At 40.7% G+C, this 24,195-nt stretch overlaps 1 protein-coding gene across 17 annotated transcripts in view; it reads left to right on the top strand.

The window, feature by feature from the left end:
* LOC144693906 (disks large homolog 1) overlaps positions 1–24,195 on the top strand; it is a 412,000-nt gene that overhangs the window by 245,872 nt on the left and 141,933 nt on the right. For all 17 annotated transcript variants that reach the window (XM_078564096.1, XM_078564108.1, XM_078564107.1 and 14 more), the window contains 3 exons: positions 6,134–6,184; positions 11,670–11,794; positions 22,630–22,799. In XM_078564096.1, the coding sequence (XP_078420222.1) occupies positions 6,134–6,184; positions 11,670–11,794; positions 22,630–22,799 (346 nt within the window). The remainder of the gene's footprint in view (positions 1–6,133; positions 6,185–11,669; positions 11,795–22,629; positions 22,800–24,195) is intronic.

Genomic DNA, 24,195 nt, shown 5'->3' with positions numbered 1-24,195 from the left:
TGTTACCATTCTTTTCACATCCACTTGCCCACATATTTCCTATGGGATTTTGCACTAGACCCCCCCAAATAGTGGAAGGGAGTTAGAAAAGCAAATATGTAGACAGATTTCTGAGTGCAAAAACAATAGGGCAGTAATTGTTGGGGACTTCAACTACCCTAATATCAATTGGCATATGAATGAAGGGCACAGAGGGCCCAAAATTTGTTATGATATGGCAGGTGGTATTTGCCTGTCTGACTAAATCCACAAGGGAAACTTGGTCACGCTATCACAACAATTTTGCAACTTGTATTTATTACAAGAAGGCTTGTGCACTGAAGTCAGAAGTGATGAGTCCACTACCACCTTTAGAGATTTTAAAGATTAAATTAAAACATTTATTAACAAAGAAGAAAGAAATTTAAACACACACAAGATTACAGTTACACGGTTATCACAGTTCCCAAAATTTCTACTTAACCAGATGCCCAACTACACACTCCTTTTAAGGCAACAGTCCAAATAGATTCCAAATTTATGAAGTCATCCAGCAGTATTACCACAAGCACCCACTGGACAATGGAATTCCAAAGGCTTATAACACAACTTTGGTTACTGGAACAATTCTTTTGTTTCATACAGTCTCCTTTGAAGATCTCACACGGCCACACCTCACATGGCCTTCCATCCTCCTTTAAATACAGATCAAAAAGGGAGAGATATAAATCCCATTGTTTCAGCTTGCCTTTTAGAAGTTACTTTTCTCAGAATATAAAATCTTTCATGTGAGCATTATGGCCAGACATGCGGGAAAAATCAATGTAATAACCTTGCCTTATTTATCTTGCCAGTTGTAAACATTTTCCTTGTCCCTTTTGAAAATCAAACACTTTTCCCACTGATATAAAAATGCAAAGTTTATTCACACCCTATCTACTAACCTCACCCTAGCTTTACTTCTCTCCATTTCTAATGCCTTCTTTGATAACTTAAACCCTGCAATCTCATCGTCTCTAGTTTAATTAAATTAGCCCTCCACACGCGCATGCACATTGTCTCTCTGTCTCTCTCTCTCACTCTCTCTCTCTCTCACACACACACACACACACACACACGCGCATCTGCTTTACAGTATCCTGCAGTAATATTAGGAAAAATGTGATAGCTCCTTGACAAATCCTTGAACTGCAATCAAGAGAACTTTTTTAGCCAGCACGTAACAAGCCCAATGAGAGGGGGCACAATTCTAGATTTAGTCTTAGAAAATTAAGCTGGGCAAGTGGATGAAGTAGCAGTGGGAGACCATTTTGGAGATAGTGACCATAATATAGTTAGATTTAGCATAATTATGGAAAAGGACAGGAGTAAAAGTTCTAAATTGGGGGAAGACAAATTTTACAAAGCTGAGAGATGAGCTGGAGAGAGTGGACCGGATTCAGCTGTTAGAAGGAAAAACTGTGTCAAATCAGTGGGAGGCATTCAAAGGCAAGATTCTACGGGCATAGTGTAGACATGACGCCTCAAAGAATAAAGATAGTACTGCCAAACCTAGAGCCCCCTGGTTATCCAGAAGCATACAGGCCAAGATAAAGCAGAAAAAGAAAGTTTATGGCAGTTACAAAAGACTTAATACTGTAGAAAGCCCACAGGAGTATAGAAAGTACAGGGGTGAAGTGAAAATGGAAATCAGGAAAGCAAAGAGAGGATACAAAAAATATTGGCAGGTAAAATCAAAGAAAATCCTAAGATGTTTTACCAGTACATTAAGAGCAAGAGAATAACTATGGAAAAGATGGGGCCTATCAGAGATGTACATGATAACTTGTGGGTTGACACAGAAGATGTGGGCAGGGTTCTCGATGAGTACATTGTCTCTGTCTTCATTAAGGGATGAAGCAGACATTCTAGTTAAAGAGGGGGAGTGTGAAATATTAGATACAATAAACATAGTGAGAGAAGTAGTACTGGAGAAACTGGAATCCTTAAAGGTGGATAAATCACCAGGGCAAGATGGACTGTATGGCTGTTGAAGGAAGCCAGGGAGGAAATAGCAGATGCTCTGAGGATCATTTTCCAATCCTCACTAGATACAGGCGAGGTCCCAAAGAATTGGAGGTCTGCAAATGTTGTGCCATTATTTGAAAAGGTTGTGAGGGATCGACCAGAAAATTATATGCCGGTCAGTCTGACTTCGCTGATAGTCAAATTATTGGAAACAACTCTTGAGACGGGATAAACTGTCACTTAGGCACGATTGACCAGGGATGGGATACAGGGGAAGATGGCAGGTTTGATCCAAAATTGGCTCAGTGACAGGAAACGAAGGGTAATGGTCGATGGATGTTTTTGTGAATGGAAACGGTTTCTAGTGGTGTTCCATAAAGCTCAGTGTTGGGGCCATTGCTGTTTGTTGTATATATTAATGATTTAGGCTTAAATGTGGGAGGGCATGATTGGGAAATTTGCAGATGACACAAATTGGCCATGTAGTTGATAGTGAAGAGGATAGCTGCCGACTCCAGAATGACATCTATGGTTAGGTTCAGTGGGCGGAGAAATGGCAAATGGAATTCAATCCAGAAAAATGTGAGGTAATGCATTTGGGGAGGCCAACAAAGCAAGGGAATACTCAATAAACAGGAAGTTATTGAAAGGGGTTGAGGAAGTGAGACCTTGGAGTGCAGGTCCTTAAAGATGGCAGGACAGGTGGACAAGGTGGTCAAGTAAGCATTTGGAATGCTTTCCTTTATTGGACAAAGTATTGAATACAAAAGCAGGGATGTAAGGATGGAACTATATAAAATGCTGGTTAGGCCATAGCTGGAATTTTGTGTACAGTTCTGGTCACCACATTACAGGAAGGACATAATTGCTCTGGAGAGAGAGTGCAGAGGAGATTTATAAGAATGCCGCCAGGACTTGAAAATTGCAACTATGAGAGATTGGATAGTTTGGGGTTGTTTTCCTTTGAACAGAGGAGGCTAAGGGGTGACCTACTTGAGGTGTACAAAATTGAGGGGCCTAGATAGGGTAGACGGTAAGGACTTGTTTCCCCCTAGCTGAGGGGCCAATTACCAGGGGGCATGGATTTAAGATGATTGTTAGGAGGATTAGAGGGGACGGGAGGAAAAACTTTTTTACCCAGAGGGCGGTGGGTGTCTGGAATTTACCGCCTAAGTTGGTAGTTGAGGTTGAAGCACTCGAGTCATTTAAAAGGTATCTGGACCTGCATCTGAATTGCCACAACCTGCAAGGCTATGGTCCAGGTGCTGGAAAGTGGAATTAAAATGAACGCTAGTTTCTTTTTTCTCTCTTTGGCTGGCACAGAAATGATGGGCTGAATGGCCTCTTTCTGCACTGTAACCTTTCTATGGTTCAAACTATTTTGGCACAGTGCTCCTCTACAGGAGTTCTAGGACCTATGTGAACAGGGGAAGCAACTGTGTATCTCCTTAACCAATCCAAATGAAGAAAAAATAGAGTGTAAATGAAAATATTTAACTCAATGCCAAATTACGTATGGAAATCAAAATAGTGAAGGAATGAAAGATGGAATTGAGAAAACGAAGCGATTTAAAAAGTTTAAAACTTGATTTAGAACCTCTAACAACAGCTAAAAGCTTAAGAAATGAAAGTGCACACTTGTAAAAGTGAGTTTGCAATGTCAAGGAGTTTGTTTGGCTGTAATCAACACTTACCACAGCATTACTAGACAAGCCCAGAATTTTTCTAGCACATTTATTGGGTTTATCTCCAGCAAGTGCAGCAACTTCACACTATTCCTTGTATTTCAATGTCAGGTCTCTTGGCAAGCTACAGATAATAAAGTTTTTGGAGGACCTTGGCAAATCAGTACAACAGCTTCCTCGTTTCCCCCTTTAACTGTGCATATGTGATTGGCAGAGGTTGCTATCCAATTTACACTTTAAGAATGGTGAACACTGTTAGCCTCCCCATTATTTCCACAGCAAAACCCAGCACGGTGTGGTTTTTGTTATCTAGGTTTCTCATCTATAAGTGCATGATTTACAGCAATGTGAATTCTATTGGGAGCATCCCTTTATCTATTTCAGTTTATCTGTATTAATTCATTTGCTTCCTATCCCCCATCTGAAGTACCCCATTCTACCGAGAGAACAGACAGATCTGTTTCTGGAATGTCTCATTGCATGGAAAGGGATATAAAGCTTTATCTTAATCAGTTTATCTTTTCCCTTCAAAATCAGTGAAACTTCCATCCTTATCACCCTGCTTCCTGTGTGACGTGTAAATATATATATATTTTTTATCTTCTGAGGCATTTCGTTTGAGTAAAGAAGTTTCATATTTTCAATATGGCATTTGCAAGATGAGAATGATATAAAGGTTAAATGGTATCTGATTATGAACATCTCAACTATCAATCAGATGTACTTTTAAAAATACTTTGGATATTGAGATTCTTCGAGGGGACTACTGTCAAGTAGTACTGAATAAAGCAAGTGTTTTTGATGTGCTTCACTGTGTTCAGTACACCATACAGAAAATATCAAGTTGAACACTGAAGTGAGGTTCTCCCATCATTTCTGAATGACTTGAGTGTGCACAACACTGGATTTTGGGTCAGTTGCCATTAGCTCAGGCCAAGTTGCTTCTAAATTCTATTGTTAATTTGTTCTGCTGAATAATTCAGATATGAAAGGACTCATTTAAAGTGGCTCTGTAATTCTCACTAAAGCCAGTTTAATGAAATGCTAAACACAGTGCATCACTATTGATTCATTAGATAAATGTGGCTCTCAGTGATGCTTTGTATCTTTGTGGCTGTATGCAATTATTCAGCGAATCAAAAATTAGGTTTCTTTACAAAGTGATGTCCCAAGGCTTCAAAATGACCAATATCCTGTTTTATGGCCTGTTGAGAAACAGGTGTACATTCCCATAATTTCCTGTGGCGATCACATTGAAGAACAGTCAGAGTAGGATTGTTAGATATGACTGGAGGGAGAATTCCTACACACTTTCCATTAGGTGATCCTAGCAGAAACTGCAAGTGCTCTACAACTGGTAGCTGTCTTCAAAGCCCCTTCAAAGACCAATTTATCATTTTACCACCAACTGATGAAATTATGAACCTACCCCTAAAAATAGAGTTGGATGAGATGCTGTTTCCACCTGGTAGGTGCAAATCTGCAGCATTCCTACCTAGGACTCTGGAAATTTCTCTGTACTAAAGGAGGAATAGTCATTACTTGAAAACAAGTTTTGCTCAATAAGGTTTTGCTGCCTTTCCATTAGAATGACAAGCTTGTTGTTCTAACTTCAGTAAACTCCCAGCCAACCAGTTTCATGAAATTCTTGTGATTGCTATTTCTCCTTCCTTTTTTAATGAATCTTTCCTCACTCCCTTGGATTCTGCACTCTGCATTTTGTTGGTGGGATACTTATAAGACTGGGCTATCCCTTGACCAATTGTGCTGTCTACAAGTATAAGTTCCTTTGCTGTGATGTGTATAGCTTATCTAATTTGCAGCATTGCCAGCATTAATAACTGTTATATTGTAACTATCATAAAAGAGTAGGTTAACATTTTCCAGGTGGTTACTGTGCATTGCTGTAGTAATATACAGAATGTTTTTTTTTCTCAACTGCTTTTAATTTAAGTGAAAAGTAATTGGGGCACAATGCAATTTGTCACTTGGCTACATTGTTCTCTGGTGCCGTAAAATCTGACATATTCGCATTGGTATGAAACTTGCTGTTGTGACTTCCACTTGACTGGCATAAATGTCATACTGTTGCATGAGTACTTCATTCAGACTTGCAGATCATGAAAACCGAGAAAAAGGAATAATCTATGCTTAGAAACTAATGGTATAGCTTGATCAATAGGCTTCACCAAACTATTGTGTGCATTATTAAACTAAAGAATCCAAAATCAGTAATAACAGGGTCGGAGTGCAATCAGTTTGCTAAATTCAATCTGTGTCCTGTGAACATAAGTCCACACCCATACAAGTAATCATTGCAATTTTATCACATTTAGAGCAATCAATTTGAAAACTTTCCTCAAAATAAGGATTGAGATGTGAAGCGTTTTTGTGTTTTGTCCAATATGTCTAATTATCTTTTCTAAACTGGCATTTTACTTGTGTCTTTGGTTCTTTTACAGGTTAATGGTACAGATGTAGATTATGAATATGAAGAAATCACACTTGAAAGGGTGAGATGGCGCATTTTGTTTTAATTCTCTCAATCTACCATGTGAAAATTTTCCAGTTACAGATATTCTTGAGAAATTCACCTGAATTTGTACTAAATCAAAATGCATTTCATGCAACTACCAATCATTTCCTCCAATTTCACCCCCTGCATTCCCCAACAAAGACAATTGGTCCTTGCTTGCTGGCAATAGTTAACCTTCCACCACCTCTGCTAACTGGCCATTCACATGAACCTTTCGTGGTGAATATCAGCAGTTATTGAATTACCAAGGTATGCCAGGTTATCCTAAGCCTGTCGTCTTCTGGCACTCCTACTGGGACTGCTGGCCCCCCCCCCCCCCCCCCCCCCCCCCCCGCCCCTGCCGGCCTTCCTCCTCTTCCCACCCCATAATATCATGGGCACTGAAACCAATTGTCATCGTCCCACCCCAACTGAAGTCAGTAAACTCAGTGCAATCCAGAAATTAAATGTTGGAACCTGGGGCCTTTCTGACTTTTATAGCTCAGATGCTGAGCCATATAGAAATGACTTTCTTTTATAATATTGTGTATTTATTTTGAATAACTTGTATTTATCAATATGAATATAAAATTTAATCATCTGAAAATATTTCTATTTTCAAGAATTTAGTATTATGTTTTAGTTATAGTTACTGGAATGTGGTAACAAATTCTCAATATTACTATGCCCTTTTCGTATTGAGTTTCATCTGTAAAGTGTTATGCATACCTATATAATCACAACTAAAACATTTTTTCCTCGAAAAATACCAAGGGATAAAAAGGGATTTGTGTTGTCACTGAAAGCATTATGTCAATGAATAAGAAAAAGCCTGGTTTAGGGCTGCAAATCACCAGGTGGCCAGTTCCTGCTTATCAAGGGGGTTGGGGAGGGTTGTAGAAAATAGGTTGCATGTCTGACCTCTTAGTTCAGAAGGGGTGCAATGCATGTTAGAGTCTAGGGAGAATTATTCAACCTGTGCCAGAGCTGACCACCCACCCATGTTATATACCAGTAAACTAATCTGATCTAACTGCTAATTTACCTGCAGTTTGAATATTATAGGGCAAGCAGCTCAATTGTAAATTCTAAATGTCTGAAAAGGTTGTCACAAAATTATCCTTTTTTAAAAAAAAAATTACAATGAAATTCACAGTTTCTCATTGCTGTGATGTAATATTTAGTGAGGATATTGATCTGGCACTCACACTTGATTCATGTGAGTGTGGACTCTGTTTACTGTTGTAGGCTTGAGTTCACTTTGGTCAATTTTTGTCAGAGTCCAAACAGTATGGTTGCCAAATTTCATTGTGCTCTGTGTCCTTTGTGTGACCTTCACAGAAGAGGATTAATAATTGATGTTACTAGAAAAATTGTAAAATTATTCTGCAATTATTTGTTTGTAAATCTTGTGCCCAACTGCATTCTAAACAGCTGTGATAATTATTTAGTAAAGTCCTGGCCTTTGATCAGCTCCTCTTGTTTTTATCCTCCATGGAATAGTTGCCACATACTAAGGAAATCTGTGTTCATATTTTTCTTTTAAGATGTTGTAATATCCTGATCGTATTTATCTCTTATGTCAAGCTAAGCCCGCATGGTTACTCCTTCCCTCTTGTAATACTCGGTCCTTTTTTGAGACAAGTTAAGTAGCTAGAATATTTGGAAAATTTAGAAATTATTTATCAAATCTGGCACTTGGGACTTGAACAAAGCCATTGTCTTGGGTTTCAACAATGCTGTTGGCTGGTACATTGTCATTCATTAGTAATTGTAAACTCTATTGCCAGATAGGAAATTGATTCACAAATATCATCCTTGCCTGACACCATAAAGTGTCATAGTAATCGTGAAACTTACCTCAGCAAGAGTCACTTCAGTGTGTAGATTTGACCCTGAATCTTTGGGGGAAGGAACCCTGCTTGGAAAATTGCTGAATTGACAAATGATAAAGCCAACGTTCCTTTGAACTGAATGCCTGTCTCTACCTAAACATTTTTTAGGCCAGTTCTAATCAAAAATCAAATTTGATATTCATCAAGCTCTCAAAAACTTTCCATTCCCAAAAATTCAGCATACTTCAGCCAAAAAAAGTCTTATTGTTGATGAGTTTAATGGCAATTCAGAAACTGAAGTCTACGCAAATGCTATTATTTTCATTTTTTCTAATTGTTGCATGATAATTCAAATGCATACAAAGTCAGTTTGTGAGGGAGTATGCTTTGAAGATGAGTTTTAGATCTTTGCATGAAGCATTAGCAAAACCTAAACCAGCTAATTTTCAGCATGATGAACACCTAGTGACAGATTACATTTTCAACAAAATCAGCTGCCCTCCTTAATTGTTGGGAGCTGTAGAAATAAAAATTTACAGCTGTTGCCAGTGGAATAACATAAGCTGCCAGCTGAAAAAAAGCCTCATTATTTCCCTTACTACACAACACAGCATATGTTGAGATCTGTGCATTTTTTCCCCAAAGTGGTGGCCATAAGAGTGACTAAAACTAGAAGCCACAAGGTCTCTTCATCCTTGAATCTTCCTTCAATTTGATGGAATGCTTCTATCTTGGGGCATAAGGCATACATAGAACCCAGGATGGTAACAGTGTCCAGATCATTCATGTATCATTTACTGTCTGCTGTTGGAAGTTGCATGCTTTTTGGCATCAGATCAAGTGGTCCAGTGTCCACCCGTAGGATCAGTACTGGGTCACAATAAATCTGTTGTATATGGAGGATAAATCGAAGAAATAAAGGGAATATTATCTGCCTTAAAAGACGCATTTCCACCTCTGCAGCATCACCTGACTCCATCCCTACCTCAGCTCATCTGCTGAAACCTTCAATTATGCCTTTGTTACATCTAGCCTTCACTCAACTATTCCAGTGCAGTCCTGGATGGCCTCCCCCATTCTACCTTCCATAAATTTGAGGCTATTCAGAACTCTGCTGTCCACGTCCTTATTCACACCAAGTCCCATTCACCCCTCACCCTGTGTTGCTGACCTGCATTGGCTCCCTATTAAGAAACTTGTCAATTTTAAAATCCTCATCCTTGCTTTCAAATCCCTATATACCGTTGACCCTCGCTGCTTTGCAGTCACCTCTCGCCCCACAACTCTGAAATATCTGTTATTTAATTCTGTCCTTTTTTAATTGCTCTATCATTGGTGCCTTCTGCTTCCTAGGCCCTAAGCTCCGGAATTTACTTTTTAAACCTCTAAGCTTCTCTTTCTTCCTTTTATGACACTTCTTAAAACCTATCTTTTGGACTAAACTTTTGGCCATCTGCCCCAGTATCGCTTTATGGCTCAGTGTCAAGTTTTGTTTTATAATGCTTCTGTGGAGCACCCTGGGACTTTAAAGGGACTATATAAACACAAACTGTTATTGGTTTTCCTTGTATAATTCCTTCCCTGATGTATTAGTGAATGTGCTAATGGTCAAAAAAAGTGTCAAATGATTCATGTGTTTGAGTGAAGTAACAGAGCAGATTTGTGCGTGTGTATTTATAGCACAAGAAAACTATGACCACTTTGTGCTGGTAGCAAACCTTAATGTTCATGACATCTGAAATGCCGCCACTTCACTATAAATGACAGGAAAACCCTTTGCTCCCGACTTGGGTTTATTATTGCTTGTGTACAAAATTGAAATGAAATCTCGTTCCTCAACGTCCTTACCCCTTGACAAGTTGATGGAGAAACATTTTATTTCAGCCTTTTCAGGTGTGAGCATAGCAATTAAAATTAATGAACAACAGAATCTGCTGATACTAGCCCTTGAAAGAGTCTCCCATTTTCTGAATGGATGAGGAGAAATCTTGTAGGATGACTGCATGTGGGCTTAACAACTGAATGTAGCAACTGAGCTGAATATAAAGTAAGCAATATTGAAACTAAATTTAAAAGCAAAATACTGCGGATACTGGAAATCTGAAACAAAAACAAAAATTACTGGAAAAACTTAGCAGGTCTGAAAGCATCTGTGGAGAGAAGGACAGAGTTAACGTTTCGAGTCCAGATGACACTAAATGAAACTAAATTTGTTATTTTCACTTTGGGGCAATTGAGAACTCTTACTTACGGCCAAATGTAAGACAAAAAAGCAGATGCCGATGATTCTAATTAAGTATTTTTATTGACACCTCAATAATTCAACAACAGACTTTGCTAAGTATTTAGGTGACGATTTGGGACACCTGTTGACTGCAGCTAAATGTAGCAATATAACTGCAGCAATGACCTGTAATGTTGCATTAACATTTTTCTACTGTGGGAGAACTTAATTAGCTAGATTTGCTTGTTTTAAAAAAAAGTCTTAATTTTGTTGCAGTAACTTAAAATACTGTTTTAGCAAAGGGGCTGTATAGATTTTTGGACACTGAGAGAATCAAGGGGTTTGGGAATTATTAGGAATGTGGAATTGATGTAGAAGTTCAACCATGATCTTATTGAATGGAGGAGCAGATCCAATGGGTCATATGGCCTAATCCAGCTCCAATTTCTTATGTTCTTCACTGGCATGCACACCAGGGGAATTGGTATAGGTGGGCAATTCATACCCAAAGGAGAAATCCACAAATCACTCCACTGTTTTGAGTACTGGTGGAACCTGTGGTTTCCATGTCAATGATTATACGCGTAGCACCCAGCAGCAAAAATATTTTTCAAATTATTTAATTCAAAAATCTGAAAGAAAAATGGATGTGTGAGCCTTTACTGTTATTTTTTGACACTGCATGATTGTTTTTAAGTGAAGCCTTGCCAACTTGGAAAAGAGAGCACAAATTCAAACAGCTGTGGTTTTTGTGCAGCATCAGAAAAGCAATTAATATTGGAAAATTGCATTCTAAGTACAAGGTGATACATTTTTTAAAATTAACATTCAAGAAAAATACAATTTTTAATTTTTTGAAGTTCATCCTTCCAAAAAATGTTGTGTCTTGGGCATAACTAACACTTGCTGATCTATTACTCAAATTCATTGAACTTCTTTACATGGGTGTTGGGGAGCAGGGGGTAGGAATATGAGTGACCTCTTCCCAAATCTGTAACAAAATTATTTTGTCATCAATCCATATATGTTGGGCTTTTTCACTTTTCCTTTTAGGAAGCGCCTGACCTCTTCCCAGCACCTCAGCTAAGGGCCTGGTTAAGATCAGGTTAATGTCGGTAGGGATTGTGAACCCACACTCTGCTGTCTGCCAAGCAGTGCCTTGGTGTGCCAAAATGTTTCACTATGGCTCCTCGATTTAGTTGAGTTGGTGTTATCCTTTAACACTTTGTTATAAATTCTCAGTTATCACCATAAAAAGGTATCTGAAAAATATAGTGTACTACTTTCCTTATTGGAGAAGAACCCACTGACAACAAAAATGAAATCTTCACTGATTCCCACTAAATCATTTTCATAATGACTTATTTTCTCTTTTCAATAAATGGGTTTTATGCCTGATTTTCTGTTTATGCACTTACACATAGGGAAATTCTGGCCTGGGCTTCAGCATTGCAGGTGGCACAGACAATCCGCACATTGGTGATGATCCCAGCATATTCATTACAAAAATCATTGCAGGAGGTGCAGCTGCACAGGATGGAAGACTGCGGTAAGTCCAACCGTTAATGCATTGTTGTTGACTTTATGTAAAACAAACGTTGTCTTTGTAGCAGGCATGACTGAGTCAATGTTAATGGTCTTGCACCCAGCTTCTCGGAAGCTGCTGTTGAGATGTTCCTCTGGCTTTTTTGGGGGAAAAAAAAACTTCAGATTTTAATCATGAATTAAACTGTAAATATATCCATTAGAATTGGTTCATTATTGAAGAAAAGTTATAATTGAGATTGTGAATAATTATAATGGTTACCAAAAGCAGGGAATGCATAATTTAAAAAGGTATGTGCATTTCTTGTTCATCCTAGCTTCAGCATGTTATTAAAACCTTTTTTAAAGGTATATTCTAAATAACTGGCTTCCTTTTTACAAAACTCCTCAATTAATAAAATGCATCTCAGGACAAGAGTCTGAATTTCTGCAGCCCATGAGATTGAAAATAGCCTTTCCAATCTTATTTCATCTTCGATGAAGAGTAATTAAACTCTAATTGACCAGGAGCTTTGTTTGTGGCCTCAATAGGACATAAAGCTGCATGATAAAGTTTTCTGCATTGCCTGAATGTAGCACTTGTGTCCATATACAACAGCCAGCTGCCTGTGTTAGAATCACACCTCTGGAGACTGAATTTTTCTTTTACAAAATGGAAGCAAATGGCATGAACTGGACATTCGGATGTGAAGCTGGGATTTTTTTAAAGGAAGGCAAGCAGACCTCTTCCAAGAAATCACCTGACCTTTATGGTGCTCGAGGAAGATCTGGTTGTTTGTTTTGAACTGTGATCACTTTAATTGATGGAGGCAAAAAACTGAAAAGGAAGGTTGGTAGCTTGCTGGAAATCACATGGGTGAGAGGAAAAAAATTTAAGTTGCAAACCTGGAAGCAGACTTGTTGGGGAACAAGCTGAGGAAGGAAGCCTACCCTAGCTGGCTCTCTCTCTCTACCTAAAATTGTGCGTAGCTATCGACCTTTAGCCAGAGAACCCTCATCTGAGTGTAACTAACCTGCATTTTGATGCGCAAAGCTCCAGCTGATAACTTCCAAACATCCACCGGGACCAGCGGCCCACCCTCACACGAGGGAACTCCAGGTCGACAGTGTCGAGACCCTGCAGATTTTATCTTTATTTTATAACACCCACCCTCCAAAGCCCGTCCCTGCAGAGAGACACTATCTGTTTGTCCTTTGTCTGTGTGCGGGAATTCTTCAGTAAGAGAGAGATCGTTATATGTCCAGATTATAATTGTGTTAACCAGCGCTTGAAACTTGTTAAAAGAAGTTTTGTTTTAAAATAAATTAATCAGTGATTTTTTTGAAAGAAGCCTGGTCAGAGTCTCTTTTCTTCTGGGTGCTAGAAGTATAGGTACACAATTGGCCATTTCGATGAAGAAATTAAACATCTAAATTAATGGTACGGTCTGTAGAGTAGTGGAGCTTGATAATTCGCACACTACTCCTATCTTGGTCGTAACATTTGGCTTACTGTGACTGTGAGCGGTGCCAGAGGGATGAGTGAGTGTGTGCAGCATTGCTCACGGGAAGCCTGAGTTGCTGCTGTTTTTCAAGAGTGCAGGCATTGTAAAATAGTGTCTAGCTGTGTGTCATTTTTGAGGCAGGAATATGGAATTGCTGTTCATTCTTGAAATGAATACTCGGGGTCAGTGGCAAGTCAGGCTGAACATCAGAACCCAGCTTTGCCTGATTGACAAGTCAGTTATGCTTGGAGACATTGTGGAGCCAGTAGGCTCTTAAAGGGAACTATGATGAAGCATTTTTAGATTGTTTCACATTTTTATGGAAGATAGCTGGAAATAGCATTATTTTCAAAATGGTGGCAAAGGAACTATGGAGGAGCAAACAGATTTGGCTGTCCACGTACACAAATCACTGAAACCATGTGGGCAATTACAAAAAGCAAGAAGGCTAATGGGAATGTTGATCTTTGTCTCAAGAGGCCTGGAATACAAAGATGGGTGGGGGTGGGTTCTGGCGAAGTTATGCTTAAGCTGTATAGAGCTTGGCTCAGATATCATCTGGAGTGCCACATTCCGCCTTCAGCACCATACCTCAGGAAAGATTTATTAGCTTTGGAAGGAATACAGCACAGATTCACCATAATCCCATTGTAGCTTAATGAGTTAAATTATGAAGGTGGGCTGTATTCCTTTGAGTATTGGAGATTGAGGGGTGATCCTTTTAAATTCATTTATGGGATGTGGGCATCGCTGGCTAGGCCAGCATTTATTGCCCATCCCTAATTGCCCTCGAGAAGGTGGTGAGCTGCCGTGAACTGCTGCAGTCCATATGGTGTAGATACACCCACAGTGCTGTAGGAAAGGAGTTCCAGGATTTTGACCCAGCGACAGTGAAGGAACGGCAATATATTTCCAAGTCAGGATGGTGAGTGGCTTGGAGGTGAAGTTCCAGGTGGTGGTGTTCCCATGTGCCTGCTGCCCTTGTCCTTATAGATAGTAGTGGTTGTGGGTTTGGAAGGTGCTGTCTAAGGAGGCTTGGTGAGTTCCTAAAGTGCATTTTTGTAGATGGTACACACTGCTGCTACTGTGTCGCTGGTGGAGGGAATTCACGTTTGTGGATGGGGTGTCAATCAAGTGGTCAGCTTTGCCCTGAATGGTGTCAAGCTTCTTGAATATTGTTGGAGCTGCACTCATCTAGGCAACTTCTGTTAACTTCTGTTAAGAATCTCAGGTCCACAAGACCATAAGACATAGGAGCAGAAATTAGGCCATTCAGCCCTTCGAGTCTGCTCCACCATTCAATCATGGCTGATAGGTTTTTCAACCCCATTCTCCCGCCTTCTCCCTGTAACCTTTGATCCCCTTACCAATCAAGAACCTATCTATCTCGGTCTTAAATACACTCAATGACCTGGCCTCCACAGCCTTCTGTGGCAATGAATTCCATAGATTCACTACTCTCTGGCTAAAGAAGTTTCTCCTCATCTCTGTTCTAAAAAGTCTTCCCTTTACTCTGAAGCTGTGCCCTCGGGTCCTAGTCTCTCCTACTAATGGAAACATCTTCCCCACATCCACTCTATCCAGGCCTTTCAGTATTCTGTAGGTTTCAATCAGATCCCCCCTCATCCTTCTAAACTCCATCGAGTATAGACCCGAGTCCTCAAACGTTCCTCTTTTGTTAAGCCTTTCATTCCTGGGATCGTTCTCTTGAACCTCCTCTGGACCCTCTCCAGGGCCAGCACATCCTTCCTGAGATACGGGGCCCAAAATTGCTCACAATATTCTAAATGTGGTCTGACCAGAGCCTTATAAAGCCTCAGCAGCACATCCCTGCTTTTATATTCTAGTCCTCTTGAAATAAATGCCAACATTGCATTTGCCTTCCTAACTACTGACTCAACCTGCAAGTTAACCTTAAGAGAATCCTGGGCTAGGACTCCCAAGTCCCTTTGCACTCCAGATTTCTGAATTCTCTCCCCATTTAGAAAATAGTCTATGCCTCTATTCTTCCTACCAAAGTGCATGACCTCACACTTCCCCACATTGTATTCCATCTGCCACTTCTTTGCCCATCCTCCTAACCTGTCCAAATCCTTCTGCAGCCTCCCCGCCTCCTCAATACTACCTGTCCCTCCACCTATCTTTGTATCATCTGCAAACTTAACCAGGATGCCCTCAGTTCCTTCATCTAGATCATTAATGTATAAAGTGAAAAGTTGTGGTCCCAACACTGACCCCTGCGGAACTCCACTAGTCACCGGCCGCCATCCTGAGAAGGACCCCCTTATCCCCACTCTCTGCCTCCTGTCGGACAGCCAATCTTCTATCTATGCTAGTACCTTGCCTCTAACACCATGGGCTGTTATCTTACTGAGCAGCCTCCTGTGCGGTACCTTGTCAAAGGCCTTCTGGAAGTCCAAGTAGATAACATCCATTGGCTCTCCTTTGTCTAACCTACTCGTTACCTCCTCAAAGAATTCTAACAGATTTGTCAGGCATGACCTCCCCTGGGTGAAACCATGCTGACTTTGCCCTATTTTATCATGCACTTCCAAGTATTCTGAAATCTCATCCTTAATAATGGACTCTAAAATCTTACCAACAACCGAGGTCAGGCTAATCAGCCTGTAATTTCCCGTCTTTTGCCTCACTCCCTTCTTAAACAGGGGGGTTATATTATTGATTTTCCAGTCCTCTGGGACCCTCCCTGTCTCCAGTGATTGCTGAAAGATCACCACTAACGCCTCCACTGTCTCTTCAGCTATCTCCTTCAGAACTCTGGGGTGTAATCCATCTGGTCCAGGTGATTTATCCACCTTCAGACCTTTCAGTTTTCCTAGCACCTTCTCCTTGGTAATGGCCACCATACTCACCTCTGCCCCCTGACTCTCTTGAACTTTGGGGACGTTACTCGTGTCTTCCACCGTGAAGACTGACGCAAAGTACCTATTCAGTTCCTCCGCCATTTCTTTGTTCCCCACTACGACTTCTCCAGCATCATTTTCCAGCGGCCCAATGTCCACTTTTGCCTCTCTTACCCTTTATATATCTAAAAAAAATCTTGCAATCTTCTTTTATATTACTGGCTAGTTTACCCTCATATTTAATCTTCTCCCTCCTTATTTCTTTTTTAGTTGTCCTCTGTTGGTCTTTGTAGGCTTCCCAATCCCCTGGTTTCTCACTGCTCTTCGCCGCATTGTATGCTTTCTCTTTAGCTTTTCTGCTGTCCCTGACTTCCCTTGTCGGCCATGGTTGCCTTGTCCTCCCTTTAGTATGCTTCTTCTTCCTTGGGATGAATTTTTGCTGTGCCTCCCAAATTACTCCCAGAAACTCCTGCCATTGATGTTCCACTGTCTTTCCTGCTAGGCGCATCTCCCAGTCAATTCTGGCCAGCTCCTCCCTCATGCCTCTGTAGTTGCCTTTATTCAACTGTAATACTGTTACATCTGATTCCAGCTTTTTCCTCTCAAATTGTAGGGTAAATTCTATCTTATTATGGTCACTTCCTCCTAAGGGTTCCTTCACCTTAAGCTCCCTTATCAAATCTGCCTCATTACACATCACTAAATCTAGAATTGCCTGTTCCCTGGTGGGCTCCACCACAAGCTGCTCCAAAAAGCCATCTCGTAGACATTCTACAAATTCCTTTTCTTGGGATCCACTACCAACCTGACTTTCCCAATCTACCTGCATATTGAAAGCCCCCATGATCACTGTAACCTTGCCTTTCTTACATGCCTTTTCTATCTCCTGGTGTATCTTGTGCCCCACATCCTGACTACTGTTCGGAGGCCTGTACATAACTCCCATTATGGTTTTTTTACCTTTGCGGTTCCTCAACTCTACCCACACAGATTCTACATCATCTGACCCTACATCATTTCTTGCTATCGATTTAATTTCATTTCTTACTCAAGTGGAGCGTATTTCATCGTACTCCTGACTTGTGCCTTGTAGATGGTGGACAGGCTTTGTTGAGTCAGGAGGTAAGTTACTCGCTGCAGGATTCCTAGCCTCTGACCTCTGATTGAGGTTTGCATAAAATTCAGCGGATAAACAGTTTGAATATTGTGCACCTGCCTTGACCACATGCTCCTTGCTCACACCACCTTCTACCTCTCTGAGCTCCTGCTTACCTGATTGGATCTAATCTCAAAATCTGGATGTTTTGGGTTGAATATGGGCATTATCCCTTGATAGTGATTTGCTGGTGATTTAAGGCAGCTGAGTGAATTTCATGCAAGGGTGACCCAAATTTATTTTCTAACATTTTCTCTCCCGCCCTGAGAAAACATTATTATTGTCTCTCTTAGATCTCATGGCTTAGGTTCACAACTCAGCATGTGAAAATTTGCAGTTGATGCAATATGTGATCATTCCAATAAAATTTAATAGCTTTCTACTACAAGTTGGTACATTTTTGCATAAAATGTTCATAATGTTTCCTCATCTTTAGGAATGATTTCCTACGATTATATCTGGCACATCTTAACCCAGTTGTTCTGCTTCACTCTAAATTAACTGGAATGGCAAATGTCAGTATTATGCTTATTTCTGCCATGAACTGCCTGTGGATATGAGTCTGTTTACAAACGAGCAAGAAGAAATGAAATCAGCAGCAATCTGCTTAGTTTTACGCACTTTCAAAGTTATTCTGTTTTTATATTTGGCATTAGTGGGGGAACTATCATTGCCACTGATAGTATAATAGTTTTATATAGCATATTTAAAATGGCTTTTCATGTGAGCATTCATGAAAGTTTGACATTTAATAATGGTGTAAGAAAATATATTGATACAAAAATTCTATTTAGAATACCAGTGATGAAGCTTCACACAATCCAGAAAATTCAGTCACTTGAAGCACTATATAGAAGCTCGCATGCAGAGTTTGAGTACTTGAGGCTGTTGGAATCTCCACATACCCACAGGACTCTGGGTTGAATTGGTTTTCCAACAGTGGTCAATGGAAAAGAAAATTGGACATGCAGTAAAAACGGGCTGCTGTTTTGCTATTAGAACATTTTTCATGACTAGTGAAGACCAGTTTTTCTCCCTGATACTGCAGGGTTTTTTTAATTAACAAGTTAATTTATTCTGTTATAATCTGGTTAGGGACCAGTAACTTTTTGTTTAAAGGAGACAAAGTTTGAAATCCCAGTTACCACTAGGAAAATAAAGCCACAAGATTCCACCCTTTTAAACAAAATAAACTTTACTATACAAAGTCAGAAAAGCAAAACAATTTACAATATCTATTTTATATTCTAACATTCAAAATTAATATAAGGTAAATATGAATTGACAGGCAAATGGTGGCCGAACATACCACATTCCACGTTAAATGGCAGATGTAATCAAGACAGATCCCAAGGAATTCTCAGCAACCGACCCAGACATCAGTGACGACAGAAAGTGTCAAAATCTCATTTCAACTCTTCGCTTTCGAAGATCTAGCCTCTGAATTCCCTCAAAAGCCACTCCGACTCGGACGGCTTCAATGATTGCTCACCTCCCAATGGTTCAATCTCTCCCATTGAGACTGCGTTCCATGGGTTTCTCAAAGCTGCGCTCCCGCCTCTGATTACTGGCACACTTCCAGCTCTCTCGCAAATTGCTAGCTTGCTTCACTAAGCTGACACTGCACCTGGGTTTCTCTGAACTCCAGTTTCCTGGCAGTACCAAACTACAAATGGCTCCCAGGGCTTCACTAAGCTGACACTGCCCCTGGGTTTCTCTGAACTCCAGTCTCCTTGCTGTACCGAGCTACAAATGTCCCAGGACTTCTCTGAGCCCTAACTGCCTGGAGCTGGCTAACAGCAGCACCTTTTTGGTATGGAGCTTCTTCCCCTGATGCACAGCACTTGGATAAATTAAAATCAGAGCACCTTCTTAAGCTCCACCCATCTCCATGACCATGTAGCCTTTCAGGGTTCACTGAATGCTTTTAAACTAATTTAGTTCTAACTCCCAAAACAAAACTCTCTCTGGACTGCACTTGTTTGCAAGCAGTGTGGACATCATGTCTCCAATTCTCCAGCTAAGTAAGCCCTCCTACTGTTTTATGGTTCCATCTCTTCTATTCTGATTCTATTAAACAAACATGGGTAACCTTCTGAACTGCCATTTTCTTTCAGGTGTTCTGGCAATATCTAAAGACCAGCAGTTTAGTTAACTTCACCACAACAATTTCCCAGTTGTAAACATTGCCTCTAAAATATTAACATGAACCATGAACTAGATATTCCTCTCAGTTCCTATTGAGTTTATTTACCTCTGAGTCTTCCACACTTGGTCTCCAGTGTAGGTAAGTGTCGTAAAAGTCCTGCAGCAGACTTGTGTGAGAAATTATCTGCAGGATGAAAGCAATCATAACTGGCTGAAAGGTATCCTGAAAAATGATGACCGCTTCCTGTGAATTAATCTAAAGCTTCAACAGCTGCTCCAGTATCCCTTGGGCACATCAATACATGAAATTCAGATGCTGTGCTGGTTCTTTATGGCTCATTATTCTTTGTTTCCTCCTTTCTTTCTTATCAACGCCTATTTTTTTTTCTTCCTTCTCTCCCTCTCTCTCTCTCTCTATTTCTATTTCTCTCTCCCTCTCCCTCTCTCTCCCTCCCCCTCCCTCATGACTTATTATTTTTAGCTCACGTACTTGCCCCTGCATTGTGTCCAGCAGAGAATAGAATGAACAAAGCAAAAGAAAGCTGGCATTCACTGACCACTGGGGTTCCATAGAGACTTTACAGAGTGGTCCATAAAATATCAAAGTGCTTATGGAGCAGAGTCGGCTTTACGAGTGGGTCAACGCCAAGGGTGTGGTTGTCAAAGCTTTGTTCTTGTCTTGCCAGCATGTAGCCACTCCAGACTGCCTGTCACTGCTTAAGACATTGAGCTTTTTTTGGCTAAAAGCTCCACGTGGATATAGCAAGTATTAAGAGCCTATAGCCTCTTGCATCGTTGCGTTGTCGCCCAAGGAGACACACAAAGCTGTCAAACTAGCCTCTGACCATCCTTCAGCTGGTTTCTCAGTGCTCTGCAGTGCCGCTTATTTACCAGACTTCAGTACATCAAAGATAAAAGCAAAAAACTGCGGATGCTGGAAATCCAAAACAAAAACAAAAATACCTGGAAAAACTCAGCAGGTCTGGCAGCATCTGCGGAGAGGAGCACAATTAACGTTTCGAGTCCGCATGACTCTTCAACAGAACTAAGGAAAAATAGAAAAGGGGTGAAATATAAGCTGGTTTAAGGGAGGTGGGGGGGGTGGGGGTGTGGGGGGGGGTGGGACAAGAAGAGCTGGATAGAGGGCCAGTGATAGGTGGAGATAACCAAAATATGTCACAGACAAAAGGACAAAGAGGTGTTGAAGGTGGTGATATTATCTAAAGGAATGTGCTAATTAAGGGTAGAAAGCAGTACAGATAGCCCTAGTGGGGGTGGGGTGGCGTGAAGGAATCGAAAAAGGCTAAAAGGTAGAGATAAAACAATGGATGGAAATACATTTTAAAAATAATGGAAATAGGTGGGAAAAGAAAAATCTGTATAAATTATTGGAAAAAACAAAAAGGAGGGGGAATAAACGGAAAGGGGGTGGGGATGGAGGAGAGAGTTCATGATCTAAAATTGTTGAACTCAATATTCAGTCCGGAAGGCTGTAAAGTGCCTAGTCGGAAGATGAGGTGCTGTTCCTCCAGTTTGCGTTGAGCTTCACTGGAACAATGCAGCGAGCCAAGGATGGACATGTGGGCATGAGAGCAGGGTGGAGTGTTGAAATGGCAAGCGACAGGGAGGCCTGGGTCATGCTTGCGGACAAACCGAAGGTGTTCTGCAAAGCGGTCACCCAGTCTGCGTTTGGTCTCTCCAATGTAGAGGAAACCGCATTGGGAGCAACGAATGCAGTAGACCAAGTTGAAGGAAGTGTAAGTGAAATGTTGCTTCACTTGAAAGGAGTGTTTGGGCCCTTGGACGGTGAGGAGAGGGGAAGTAAAGGGGCAGGTGTTGCACCTTCTGCAATTGCATGGGAAGGTGCCGTGGGAGGGGGTTGAGGTGTGGGGGGTGATGGAGGAGTGGACCAGGGTGTCCCGGAGGGAACGATCCCTGCGGAAAGCCGCCGGGGGGGTGATGGGAAGATGTGTTTGGTGGTGGCATCATGCTGGAGTTGGTGGAAATGGCGGAGGATGATCCTTTGAATGTGGAGGCTGGTGGGGTGATAAGTGAGGACAAGGGGGACCCTATCATGTTTCTGGGAGGGAGAAGAAGGTGTGAGGGCGGATGCGCGGGAGATGGGCCGGACACGGTTGAGAGTCCTGTCAACCACCATGGGTGGAAAACCTCGGTTAAGGAAGAAAGAGGACATGTCAGAGGAACTGTTTTTGAAAGTGGCATCATCAGAACAGATGTGATGGAGGCGAAGGAACTGAGAGAATGGGATGGACTCATTACAGGAAGCAGGGTGTGAGGAGCTGTAGTCGAGGTAGGTGTGGGAGTCGGTAGGCTTGTAATGAATATTGGTGGACAGTCTATCACCAGAAATTGAGGCAGAGAGGTCAAGGAAGGGAAGGGAAGTGTCAGAGATGGACCATGTGAAAATGATGGAGGGGTGGAAATTGGAAGCAAAATTAATAAATTTTTCCAGGTCCAGACGAGAGCATGAAGCAGCACCGAAGTAATCATCTATGTACCAGAGAAAGAGTTGTGGGAGGGGGCCGGAGTAGGATTGGAACAAGGAATGTTCCACATACCCCATAAAGAGCCAGGTCCTTAAGTAAATCAAGTTCTATTTTTAATTACATGGGATTTTCACGTGTGTTTTGGGGGTCTGCGTTTTGCAATTTTGTCTACTTTTCCTTGAAAAACAAGAAACACTGGCTTTTATGTAGAATGATTTGAGTCTTATTGTTGAATATCATACCAAGGACAAAATGTACTCTACAGTGGCATGCCTCACTGATATCTATGTAAATACCCGTTATCTTAAAAGCATCATTAAATCACACTAAATGCAGCACTTAATATATTAATTTTGATGGAGGACCCATGATGATTAATCCATTTGAAAAGGGAGCCTCCAACCAAAAAAAGTTGAGAAGCACTGAGAGAACTAATACCAGTCTCCAGCACTGATGCATGAGATAAGGAAGAATAAAAATAGCAACGCAAATGGAGACAGGAATTAAATAAAATCATGAAACTAGGATGCAGATGCAAAAGCAAAACATCGGACAATTTTTTTCAGGGAAGCCGGTTTTCATTAAGTTCTTCTTTTCTTTTTAGCACTTTCTTTTTTTACAAAAACTGCACTGCTGTCCAGTTTGAAGATGGCTTGAATGTCAAAACTTTTTTATCCTAGGGTTAACGACTGCATCCTTCGGGTAAATGATGTAGACGTAAGGGAAGTAACTCATAGCAAAGCAGTAGAAGCTTTAAAAGAGGCTGGATCGATCGTAAGATTATACGTGCGCAGAAGGAAGCCAGTCACAGAAAAGATCTTGGAAATAAAGCTTGTTAAAGGGCCAAAAGGTAAGTTCTATATCAAGTATAAAAAACTGTTCTTGCATACTTTTCATTGCAAATGTTAGTTGGGAAAATTGTGATTCTTTATAAAATAGATAAATATGATAGTGTTCTTGTCTTACGTCAGCCTGGCCTTTCTCTTCACCCTCTTTCCCCCTTCCCCCCGCCAAAAATCTTCCACATACAGGCATATGGGATGCATAGCTAGAGTAATGCAGTACAAAACCTAGAAGGAGATGACAAGTTAGTTCAGGAGATTGTGATGTAGAGAATTGCTGTGTATAATTCCAGTTGCATACTACAAAAGGACAATCAGACATTGGAGACTGTGCAAGCCAGTCAATCAAACTGATACCTACTTCAAAACCTCTGAATTATGAAGAGAGCCAATGTTTGTTTTCCTGAGCTACAAGGCTTGGGGGAGATTTTGCTCAAGTATTCAGGATTCTTAAAGTGAAAGGTAAGGTGACAGCTAATGAGTTTGAGATTGCCATAAACTCTCAAACTTGTGGATGTGTTCAAGATTAGAATGGAAACATAGGAACAGGAGTAATCCATTCAGTTATTTCATAGGTGATCTGAACCTCAACGACATCTACACACTCTTGTTCCATATCCCTTGATGCCCTTCACCAGTAAGATGTATTAACCTGAATCTTGCATTTCAATTGACCCAGCATCTGCAGCCTCTTGTTCTGGATGCTTGCACCATGAATTAACTTATCAAATTCTTTTATTACTTTAAGCACTTCAATTAGATCACCCCTCAACCATCAAAATTCAAATGAATGCAACCCAAATAAATGCAGCTTATCCTCATACTTGAACTATTTAAGCCCTGGCATCATTCTGGTGCATGAATTGTACTCTATAGTTAATACCTCTTTCCTGGGGTTCAGCGTCCAAAACTGATCACTCCATTCCAGATGGGGTCTGACCCAAAGGCTCTGTACAATGCAACATCACTTCCTCATTTTGTACATGTGCACTAGCTTTTAGTGACTTGTGCACATAAACACCTAAATTCCTTTGCTTCTCTTACCATTTAGAAAATATTTTGATTTCTCTTTTCTCAGATCTAAAGTGGACAGCTCACTTGAATTGCATTGAATTCTATCAGCTGTTATTTTGCCCATTCATTTAGCCTGACCCTTCAACTTCCTCCTCCCATGCAGAGCTTACAATGTCTCCCAACTTACTGCCACTGTGAATTTGGATATATATTTCTCTCTTAGAGCACTTCAAATTTAAATATAAATACTTTATGCAAAAGGTAATAAATATGTGAAATAGACATAAAAACAAAAAACTGCAGATGCTGGAAATCCAAAACAAAAACAGAATTACCTGGAAAAACTCAGCAGGTCTGGCAGCATCGGCAGAGAAGAAAAGAGTTGACGTT

The sequence above is a fragment of the Cetorhinus maximus genome, chromosome 19 (assembly GCF_964194155.1).
Source record: "Cetorhinus maximus chromosome 19, sCetMax3.hap1.1, whole genome shotgun sequence".
In the NCBI taxonomy this organism is placed as follows: domain Eukaryota; kingdom Metazoa; phylum Chordata; class Chondrichthyes; order Lamniformes; family Cetorhinidae; genus Cetorhinus; species Cetorhinus maximus.
This window is presented reverse-complemented; position numbering and strand designations above follow the sequence as displayed.